Source organism: Artibeus jamaicensis, unplaced genomic scaffold (genome assembly GCF_021234435.1).
Source record: "Artibeus jamaicensis isolate MK-2021 breed Jamaican fruit bat unplaced genomic scaffold, CSHL_Jam_final contig_1132, whole genome shotgun sequence".
NCBI lineage: Eukaryota > Metazoa > Chordata > Mammalia > Chiroptera > Phyllostomidae > Artibeus > Artibeus jamaicensis.
Genome location: NW_026521221.1, coordinates 7,441,822 through 7,453,899, shown reverse-complemented (window position 1 = coordinate 7,453,899; position 12,078 = coordinate 7,441,822). Strand labels below are relative to the sequence as shown.

The 12,078-nt window shown below is 37.1% G+C and overlaps 1 protein-coding gene across 1 annotated transcript in view; it reads left to right on the top strand.

Moving 5' to 3' along the window:
* Positions 1-12,078, top strand: part of INO80 (INO80 complex ATPase subunit) — a 138,342-nt gene that overhangs the window by 66,949 nt on the left and 59,315 nt on the right. Inside the window, exons 20-24 of the mRNA XM_037161669.2 lie at positions 3,831-3,998; positions 4,208-4,341; positions 5,479-5,546; positions 6,509-6,602; positions 7,392-7,563. Coding sequence (XP_037017564.2) covers positions 3,831-3,998; positions 4,208-4,341; positions 5,479-5,546; positions 6,509-6,602; positions 7,392-7,563 — 636 coding nt within the window. The remainder of the gene's footprint in view (positions 1-3,830; positions 3,999-4,207; positions 4,342-5,478; positions 5,547-6,508; positions 6,603-7,391; positions 7,564-12,078) is intronic.

Below are 12,078 nucleotides of genomic sequence, written 5' to 3'. Positions count from 1 at the left end.
TTTGGTTTGTAAATCTTTTTTGAATCCTTATCAGCCTTCTGTAATTTTCTTTTATCTCCTATGAATTCTCTCCATATTCTCCTTTTTTTTTACCAGTTCCCAGTCTTTTGGAGGTTTTTTTTTTCCAAATTCCATGCAGTCTACCTGTTCCATACAGTCTACCTGTTCCACACAATTCTCTCTGCCTAAAAAGCAGCTTTCCAGATCCCTGATAATACCAGGTAGTTCTTTGCTCTCACTGTCACAAGGGTGGATCATTTTGAAATTAGTAACTCTCTTTGGAAGATTGTGGTGGGATGCACACCTTCCAAGAGAGAAGTGTGCCTTTGTTTTGTTTTGTTTTTTAATTTTGGTGACTCTTGTGAAACTGGCTGATTTTAATTAAAGAACACTGACATACAGATGTACCTGATAGAAGGAAAATGCTTTATTTAAAAAAAATGGATCCTTCAGGCTTTTACATGACCAAGAGCTTAAAAAAATGGTAGCAGTTCATGATTTCTGTTATTTGGTTAATGGTGAATAGGGAGGTGATCAGAAGATGTAGTATGGTTCTTAACCACTATGTATAGTGTAAGTTTTTTTAAACATCAATAATGTTTCTGATCTGTGAAATAATATTAATATACTTATTTATCAAACTCTTGTTGCCTGACATCCTCTGGTATGTAAACATGCAGCCTCCAGCTTCTGTTTAGATTTCCAATGGAGATAAACACACAGATAACTAAATGCTGCGTGATAGAGACATAGTGATTATCTGTGTGAACTATAATGGGAACAGAGATGATGTGACATAGATCTGGAATGATGAGTTGACATTTACTAGGAAAGGGGATGCAAGGCAAAAAGAGCCATGTAAAGAAAGATAGAGCAGCATTCAAATATTCAATATGTTTGGCAACCATTATTCAGACCATAGTTGCTATTGTTAACGCTATATAAGAGGACATGGTAATGAGACTGAGACAATCGGGTGGGTTAGATTATGAGAGGTCTTTTCTGCCTGTGGGAAAATGTTTAATATTTTACTATAAGCAATAATGTACATTGAAGGTTTTTCAGCAGTTGAATTGCCTTACAAGATTTGTATGGAAAGTTTCTTAGAGTCAGGAGAAACTAGAGGCAGGAAGACACCAAAATAACAGCAGCCTAGATTAATATAAGATTCTTCAGTAAGGCAGTGGGAATGTTCAGAAAAGGTAGTTCCAGCCAAGATGGAGGCGTAGGTGGAAACATTGCCTCCTCCCACAACCAAATTTAAGGACAACAAAGATTTAGAAACAAAAACACAACCAGAACAGACTGAGAATTGAACTGTACAGAAGTCCGACAACAACCCATTCAAGAGGGGGGAGAACCATTCAAGAGGGGCAGAGTCGGCAACCTGTGGAGAAGGGTCGCAGCCGGAAAAAGTGGTGGTTGGTGGTTGGCAGACTCAGGCGCTGGGAGGAAACAAGCAAACCCAGTAAGGCACACGCAAGGAGGTTGGCTGACCGCCTTGGTCACATACTCACACACAGATAAACCGGGCAAAAAAATGGACAGTGAGACAGACTACACAACCCAGGGCCCCAGGGCCAGGAAATAAGGCCTAAAAGCACTGATTGAAAAAACTTGCAGGGGTTGAGGTGCCAGGAGAGGCTCCCAGCCTCACAGGAGAGTTCGTTGGAGAGACCCACAGGGTCCTAGAATGTACACAAGCCCACCCACCCGGGAACCAGCACCAGAAGGGCCCAATGTTCTTGTGGGAAGCAGCAGAGAGGACCGAAATCCTAGAGACAGCAGAACAAGTGCCATTATTCCCTGTCTAACCCTGCCCCCACATACAGTGTCACAACCCAGCAACTGGGTTGCCTCGCCCTGGTGAACACCTAAGGCTCTGCCTCTCAGACATAATAGGTGTGACCAGACCTCCCCCCAGAAAATGGCTCAAATGGAAGAACAAATCAAAGCCCCAGAGCCAGTACATCTAAGCGACCAAGAAATAGCCAATCTATCAGATACACAATTCAAACCCTGGTGATCAGGATGCTTACAGAGCTGGTTGATTTTGATCACAAATTAGATGAAAAAATGAAGGCTACACTAAGTGAAATAAAGGAAAATGCACAGGGAACCAATAGTGATGGAAAGAAAAAAATCATTAGAGTGGACCAGAAGGAAGAAAGAAACAACCAAACAGAAAAGAATGAAGAAAAAAGAATTCAAAAAGATGAGGAGAGGCTTAGGAACCTCCAGGATTTCTTTAAACGTTCCAGCATCCAAATTATAGGGGTCCCAGAAGGGGAAGAGGAAGAGCAACAAGTGGAACACTTATTTGAACAAATAATAAAGAAGAACTTCCCCAATCTGGCAAAGGAAATAGACTTCCAGAAAGTTCAGGAAGCTCAGAGAGTCCCAAAAAAGTTGGACCCAAGCAGGAACACCTCAAGGCACATTATAATTACATTAGCCAAGATTCAAATGAAAGAGAGAATTCTAGAAGCGGCAAGAGATAAGGGGACAGTCACCTACAAAGGAGTTCCCATCAGACTGTCAGCTGATTTCTCAAAAGAGACCTTACAGGCAAGAAGGGCCTGGAAAGAAGTATTCCAAGTCATGAAATGCAAGGACCTACATCCAAGATTGCTCTATCCAGCAAAGCTTTCATTTAGAATGGAAGGGCAGATAAAGTGCTTCTCAGATAAGGTCAAGTTCAAGGAGTTCATCATCACCAAGCCCTTATTATAAGAAATGTTAAAGGGACTTATCTGAGAAAAAGAAAATAAAAAACTCGAACAGTGAAAGGACAGCAAACTCAGAGTTGTTAACAACACAACTAAAACAAAAACAAACTAAGTGGACAGCTAGATCAGGAGCAGAACCATAGAAATGGAGATGATATGGAGGACTAGCAACAGGGGAGCAGGAGGAGGAGGGGTGGGGAGAAGGTGCAAAGAATAAGTAGCATAGACGGTGGGGAGAAAATAGACGGGGAGGGCAAGAGTAGTATGGGAAATGTAGAAACTAAAGAACTTATGACACATGGACATGAACTAAAGGGAGGAATGCGGGGGGAGGGGTGTGCAGGGTGGAGGGAAATGAAGGGGGGAAATGGTATAACTAATGGCATAATCAATAAAATATATTTTTAAAAAATAAAAGGTAGTTCACAGTAAATTTTCAGGTTGAGTTGAGGGACTTAGGAAATGATAGCACATGGGGTATGAGAGAAAAATCAGCTAAAAGGGCAACTGAGTGGTGATGCTGTTAATTGGTTTAGTAAATTGTGGAAAAGATCACTTTTTTCTTGATATGTCACTTAAAAACTGCACATTCTCTGAGTAGTAGGTGGTTGAAAGTATGGGTCTAGGGGAGTTTAGGAATATACAGGGTCTGGTAGAAGTAACGCCTGCTTACTTGTGTTGTTGGTAGTGTAATAATATGCGTGTAATAATTTATAGTTTTAATTTGAACATTTCACCTATAATGTCATAAGGTATGCTTGAGTTGATATTATGTTACAGAATTACAATTACATGCTTATGATTTTGTAATAAAAAGGGGGCATTATTTGTATCAGACCCTGTATTTTTGTTGTGAGTCACTGTGATGGGCAATAGTTGGTGCTATTAGAAATGGAAAAGCTAGCCCAGGGGACACCATGTACATTGGTGACAAGGGAAAGAGGGTAACTGTATCACAGATTTATAGAGATACTGGGTTTATATATATATATAGTTTTTTCAGTGACAATCTGGTGTTTGTATGTGTTTTCAACTTTTAAGTTGATACTGAGTTTCTTACAAACTGTTTTTCAAAATATAAATGTTCTCACTGATTTTTAGATTGAGATTCTAATGTATTGCCAACTTACCAGTCGACAAAAGCTGCTGTATCAGGCACTAAAGAATAAAATTTCCATTGAGGATTTATTACAGTCTTCTATGGGCTCTACCCAGCAAGCACAGACCACCACCAGCAGCCTCATGAATCTGGTCATGCAGTTTAGGAAGGTAAGAGCCTGGGTCAGCTGTCTTGGAGTTCTCTTTATTAGTCCACTTCAAGGGAAAGGCCTCTAAACTTGATGCCAAGTAAATGTTATTTAAAAGGGATGAAAATGGGAAAGCATTTATTTACAAAGGTAAACATTCATAGTTTGTGATTTTCCATCACTTTATAATGTCTGCACATAACAATGTTGTCTTCTTTTCCTTTCTCATAGGTGTGTAATCACCCAGAGTTATTTGAACGACAAGAAACTTGGTCTCCATTTCATATTTCCCTAAAGCCATACCAGATTTCAAAGTTTATCTACCATCATGGACAGATCAGGGTCTTCAACCATTCACGAGACAGGTGAGCACACATAATATCTGTTTATTTTTTAGTGTTTTTGTAATTTGGGGGATTGTGGAGATGAATTTAGTGGAGAGTGAATTCCTCAACAAAACATACTTAAACAAAGGGTGGACAACTATTTGTTGAGGAATCTTAGGGTAGGAGAGTCTGTGCACTGTCAAGGGTTTCCCTGGGTGACCTTCAAGGCTCTGGCCACTTCTAGTTGCTTTTCCAAATGAGGGAGGAAGGTGCACCTGTGTGCAAATATGTACTTGTACCAAAAGAGATCAGCATATTATTATACGCATATTATCTCTGCTCCTCTGGTCTAGGGGAGTTTAGGAATATACAGGGTCTGGTAGAAGTAACGCCTGCTTACTTGTGTGGTTGGTAGTATAATAATATGCGTCTCTGCTCCATTATTGAAATTGCTTTGTGGTGGCTTATTTTACATATGGAATAGCACTTGTGGGAGAATTGATTGGATTTCTAAATAATCAAATTTACCCTCTCAGAATCATCAGTGACAGATTGGGATAAAAGTGAAGTGGTTGTCAATGGTAATGTGCTCGAGACCATTTCCATTCAGAAAATAGGTGTGTAAGTAAATTCTGCATCTGTGAGTGAGGGTGGTACTGACTTTTGGATTGTTTAACAAGCTCCCAAAGGGTTCAGAGGCACACCCACATTTGAGAACCATGGATTTAGAAAGCTGCTTCCGAGGAGAAACAGTATAAACAGTACTGTCCAAATAATTATTGATATTTAGCCTAATGAAACTGAAATTGAAAAATTTCATCAGTTTAATTTTAAGAATCCTGTGTCTGATACTTTTATTTATTATTAACTAGATGGGCAGAAGGAAACAGATGGGGTGTAGTGCTTTTTGTTTATAGTGTATGATAACTTAGGGTGCTAGAATTATGAGTCTCTGAAATAAAATTAGACTACATTAAACTAGTATTATCTTATACCTCTTAAGTAGTATTACTTTCTGACTTTTTACACCATGATATTTGCCTGGTAATAACAAGCTTCTTTAAAGTATAAAGAATTTTAAACCTAAAAGACTATATTTAGTTTGGAACCTCTAGTCTAATTAACTTTCCAGTATTTATATTTGTGTTTGGATTTACTTTATTACTTACCTTACAGGTGGTTAAGGGTTCTTCTTTCTCCGTTTGCACCGGACTATATCCAACAGTCTCTCTTTCACAGAAAAGGTAGGTGTTTTTATCTTTGGGAAGGAAAGTATGACAAGGATTTACCAGATTGCTTCTCTTTGTTCACTAAGTGACTAATTTGGAATTACTAGCAGTTTGCCTGCATGCTAGGTTTTTATTTATAAAGTCTGGATAAGGTTTAAGTAACTGTGTCTGGTATGGCTCAGGGGGTTGAGTGTCATGCTGCAAAGGAAAAGGTCACTGGTTTGATTCCCAGTCAGGGCACATGCTTGGGTTGCAGGCCAGGTTCCCCAGTGTGGGGAGCACAAGAGGCAACCACATATTGATGTTTCTCTCCCCCTTTCTGCCTCCCTTCCCCTTTGTCTAAAAATAAATAAAATCTTTTTTAAAATAAAATAAATTTAAAAAATTTTAAAGATTCTTTTAAGTAAATTAGTCATCTTCATCTATAGATGTTATTATGATTTGTGACTGTAATAGGAAGCAACAGAAATTGATTACATTGACCTTCCATCTTTATTTTATACCTGATTCTTTGACTTACTGCTCTTAAAACTTGATAGAGACAGTGCAGGATTCTTATTAACGTGGCTTAGTTTCTGCCCCCTTTGTCTAAGGAAAAGAAACTGCTCAACTGAGAACATTGACCAAAGTATTAAGGCAAGGTTCAGAGTCACCTTTGTCTTTTTCCACCCCACCCCCGCCCCAGCATAATAAAAAGAGGAAGGAAGTTAACCAAGGATGTAAAAACCCCAAATGTAACTCATGAGCCATCTTCACGCTGGCTCATCTATGCCATATCTCATAGAACTGCCTCTTCCACTTGTAATTGTAGCACAAAAATGTGGCTCTCTGACTTCCATCAAAATAACTGTGGTTTGTGAACCTTTAAAAAATGTTTTGATTATTAAGCCAAAATCCAGCAGTTCAGCAAGCAGGCTTTAGTTGAGTATTATCTCTTAGCTTGTTACTGCCTTTGACTTTGCCCTTTGATATTCTAGGTGTTAATGAAGAAAGCTGTTTTTCTTTCCTTCGCTTTATTGACATATCTCCAGCAGAAATGGCAAACCTCATGCTTCAGGGACTTCTGGCCAGGTGAGAAGTTTGCTCATTGTTTGACAAGAGAGCCATTAGAAATAAACAAGGTCAAAGGTTGAATATCGTGATGGTTAACTATTGAATGTTATATTATCTTAGGGAGCCTCTTGTCCTTTTTCTGTTGTTAAAAATAAACATTTTTATTAGGGAATCATAATTTTCTCTTGATCATTTAATAATTGCATGATACCTCATGATATGCCATAAATAAAAATTATTTGGGTTCTCCCAAATGCTACCAGGTCTTCAGGTCTTCTTAATTTCTAGTTAGTGTATTATATTTTATTTGTTTCTATAGGACAAATGTTGGCTGATGATTACTTTAGTTAGAAGTGATTGCAGCATAGCCTGCCTTAAGTGTTCTGGGAAATATAGTTCTATATTCTTGTCTTTGGAATAATAGCTTTCACTTATTTTATTATCTTGTACTTATGTAGAAAATAGTGGCCTCATTAGGAAAGGCTCTCACTAATATGAGGATGTTTTTACGATAGAGTTTTTATGTAGAATTTTTATGGTAGAGTTTTTATGGTAGAATTAAATATTTTTTAGTACTGAGATGGGCTTTGTGGAGGATTTTAGTTTTCATGGTAGCAAACCGAGTCATGCCAAAGATGGAATTTATAGAATAAAAGTATGAAATGGCTTTATCTCAAAGTAGGAAAGAACCATTTGTTTGGAGTTTACAAAAGAGACATGTTAACGAGATAAAGTTCCTCACTGATGTAAACTAACTCAAACCTCCGTGGAGCACTGAATAAGCATGTGTGCTGTGATTTGTTTCAGATGGTTAGCTCTTTTCCTGTCTCTGAAAGCCTCCTACAGGCTCCATCAGCTGCGCTCCTGGGGAGAGCCAGAAGGAGAGAGGCAGCAGAGATATCTGAGAAACAAGGATTTCCTTCTGGGGGTGAATTTTCCACTCTCCTTTCCCAACCTTTGCAGCTGCCCTTTGTTAAAGGTAAGCATTTCTTTCAGTGTCAGTTATCCAAGTAGTACTCCATTCCCTTTTCTTTAAATCAGTGAAAGTAGTAAAATGAATGATCTTCTGACAGAGCCAAAAAGTTCCCAGCGGAGTGGGAGCAGTGTATGATTTATTATTTATTATATACATCTCAATAGATATTTTGTGTGTTTGTATATGTGTGCATGTGTGTGAATATGTATGTATATATAGGGTATATATATTAAATGTATATTTTTTGTATATAACTTTACTGTAACACATCTTAAATGTACAGCTCTGAATTTACATATGCGTAAAACACTTGTGTAACAACTACCTACATTAAGGTATAAAACATTTTCAGCAACCAGAAGTCTTCCTCATGCTACTTCCCATTTAATACCTCTAATTCAGACAAACCAACAAATAAAGGTAATCACTCTTCTACTTCTGTTATCACAATTACTTTCGAACTTTATGTAAATAGAATTATCTAGCATGTACTCTTTTGCATTTGGTTTCTTTTCCCTCAATATGTTTATATGCTTCATGTTGCATTATAGCATCCTTTTTTAATGCTATGCAGTGTTCCACTGTCTGAATATACCACAATTTAGTTTATTAATCTGTTTTACTGGTGGTGGATATTTAGATTGCTTCTAGTTTGCAGCTATTATGAATAAAAGTGCTATGCACATTCTTGTACCTATCTTTTGTACATAAGCACTATTTACTTTGGGATTTGTGTCCCAAAGGAGTGGGATTGCTATAATCAGGTTTATGTATGTTTAGATTTAGTAGCCACTGCCAAACATTTTTCATAATGGTTTTACAGTCTACACTTCAGTCAGCAATGTGAGAAATTTGCTATTATGTTCATCATCCTTGCCTATACTTGGTATTTCCAGTCCGTGTTTTTGAATTTGTGGTGGTACCTCATGATTTTAAATTGCATTGGTATAAAAAGTAATGATGTTACATACTTTTCATGTAATTGTTGGTCACTGTAAAGTAGGTGAAGGAGAAAGTGACAGGAAATAAGGTGATTGATGTAGGTCCAGGTCCTATGGGGCCTCATAAGTTATTGCTAAGGATTTGGGTTTTATTCTGAATGAAAGGGTAGCACTGGAGAATTAAAAGATATTTGCATGTTTATATTACAGTTTTTCAACTACATAAGAAGTTAGGACATGTATCCTCTGGAACATTTAATGGGTCATTAGTCTCAACTACTACCAAATGCAGGATGTTCTTTTACTGGATCTGGTGTGTGCCCCTTGTACACTGGAGAAACCTGTATGATTTCCTTCTCTGATATATTCTCAGTTGGTTTCTCAAGCATTGCTCTATGTACTTTTTTTGGACTCTGGAGTTAAGGACAATAATGCAAAGAGTCTAGAATTCGGTTCCAGCCTGTTTGAAATAATGTTAATGGTGGCAGAATGACTCCCTGCTAGTGAAATATTCACATATCTGGTGAATATTTAACCTTCTATAGACCAGTTTCCTGACATTCGCTGGTATATATTACAGTACACAATTTTATTAATTTTATTTTTGGTACAGAAAGCACCATTTTCCCAAGGGTTTATTAAGCCCTTTTATGTAGACACCTGCATCTTATGTAACACTCAAAGATATGATTTGTATTCTTATGTTTTATGAAAATATAGTAGTGTGTGTAGAGCACCTGTTCGGTGAGGTCCCATATTAGTTAATGAATTTCCTGAGAGATGCAGATGTGAGCAATATACTTTATAGGAAATTGGCAGTGAAATCTGAAGGTTTATCTAATTAAAGTTAGATTCACTTTCATTTCCCTCTTAAACTTTATTTTGTGTTGTGGATAGACATTTGCTCTTATATTGGTTTAGAATATACACTGAGTTACTGAGCCAGTGGGTCACAAGTAGCTGAAAGCTAATTATGTAAGCATAGAAACACTGTTGTGCTTTTGGTCTCCAATATCCATATATTGAAAACCCAACCAGTGTATTTTGCAGTTTGTTGGTGTATCTATCCTAAGAAATCTCTGCTTTCAAATAAGCAGAATGATCTTTACATGGTATCTTTTAGCCTTAAAGGTTAGCCTAGGTTCTGAATAAAGGATTATGTCGTTTGAAGCTCCCTGTGTATAACAGTTAGTAAAAATACAATAAAGCCCATTATATCTGTGGGTATTGAAGTGTGATCATGATTCAAGTCAAGAATATTTTATATCAGCACTTGATGTAAAATAAGTGTGTAGATGTACCACATGCTACACATACATACATTTTACAATAAAATATTTATAAAACAATATGCACATATACAGTGCACCCTGGTTGTTATTTATTCTATTTTTATTTTATTTTTAGAGAGTGGGAAACATTTATTTATTTTTAGAGAGAGAGAAATATCAGTGTGAAAGAGAAACATCACTTGGTTGCCTTTCCAACTAGGGACCTGGCCTGCAACCCAGGCATGTGCCCTGATGGGGAATTGAACCAGTGGCCTTTTGGTTTGCAGGCCAGTGCCCAATCCACTGAGCTACACAAGGTAGGGCATTTTTATTCTTTTTTAAAATGTTAGTGGGAACCTACTAAAAATGATTTCATTACCATCCCTATCATCCCTAGCACTTGATGACTATATAATATTAGAATAGCTAGAGGACTAGATAAAGAGATTGAGCATATCGAAGATTCTGGATCATTCTTATAATAGTAGTAAAGAAAAGAAACTGATATTTTGATATTTTTGACCTTATGGAAGAGTCTCACGTTCTGAATATGAAAGATAAGACCAGAAGTTGCTCAGAGAACATTATTTTTATATATATATATTTCATTCTGGAGTTACCCTGACATATAGCTACTCATCAGGGTCTACCTCTGTCTTGGTATATTCTGGCATATATCTGCTATCTTTCTGGTATTCAAAGATAATATAAATAAAAATAAGTGATTTTGAAAGAACCAGCTGACTCAAACTTGAACACAGTAGTTTATTATGGGAACTATTGCCCAAGAATGACCTTGTTAGAATATGCCTATCACTGTTATTATGCTTTTTCTCACACTGGTTCCTTTGAGCTGAATTTTTCTTACTCAGAAAGCATTCATCTAGATAAAATTGGTTTTGTTCATTTTGCAAAGAAGAGTAGAGAAGGATATTTTGGACACCTGATTGTTTAGAACAGATTTCTAAAATTCATTAGTTAAGAGTATAAAAGTTGCCCTGCCTGGTGTGACTCAGTGGATTGAGCACAGGCCTATGAACCAAAAGGTCTCTGGTTCTATTCCCAGTCAGGGCACATGCCTGGGTTGTGGGCCAGGTCCCCAGTTGGGGGTACGTGAGAGGCAACCACACACTGATGTTTCTCTCCCTCTTTCCTTCCCCTGTCTCTAAAAATAAACAAAGTCTTTAAAAAAAAAATATTATAAAAGTTAAAATTTAAGATGCATGATATTTTAATGTGCATATACACATCAAAACCATACTATTAAATTTCATAGTCTACTCTGACCCTGCAAGATTTTAGTTTTTTTAAAAAACAAGATTGAAAAATTAAGTCTTTTTAAAAATAATTCATCAAATATTGACAGCAGTGCTGAGACTTAAATGTAGTAATTATCTATTGTGCTGATGTTTATTTACATTTGTCTATTAGTTTTGGGGTTTGGGGGTTTTTTTGAAGAATTAGTTTATTTCTTTAGAGAGAGTGGAAGGCAGGGAGAAAGAGAGGTAAAGAAACATTGTTGTGAGAGAGAACTACCTACCAATCGCTTGCCTCTCGCATGCTCCCTAGCCAGGGTCTAGGCTTACAGCCCAGGCGTGTCACTTGACGAGGATGAACCAGTGAGCTTTTGTTTTGCTTTGGTAGGACAATGCCAGACCCAACTGAGCCACATGGGATAAGGTGTTGTCAATTGATTTTAAACAAAAGGTCTAAGGTTCTTTTTGTTTGCTGCTTTGTATAGCATAAATTCATCACATGCGTGCTTTGTACCTTTCATTCCTGATGTGACTTGGTTGCTGTCATTGAGATCTACAAAAATACTTTTGGCATTGTTAGTACAATTTACAAATCCTGTAAAAACCCCATTTGCTAAGTAGGGGTCCAACAACTGTAACATCAGATAATTTTTTATTTTCACAGAAAACAAGTTTACAATTATGCTTACTATTTTCAGCAGATAGACTGAAAATATAACTTGAAAGGTATTTACTATAATTCATATGCTAAATTAGAAACTCAGAAAGACAAGAAAAGTCTTGAAAGATTAGAAAAGGACCAATGTATTGTATAAAAGTAGAATCCATCTTTAAAGCTTGAGATGGTAGTGGGTAGTAAAGTTGGAAGTGAGAACAAGTACACTAAGTTACTGAAGAGGTTTAAGAGTATTATTCTCCTAACAAAATTAGTGACCATTTGGATTCATGATTCTAAGAAGCAACTAACTTCTTAGAAGATTCTGAAAAAGTGAACATTTGCTTTCCTTTAGTAAGTAACAGGTCAAGTGGGTTAGAGGGACAGGGAGAAGT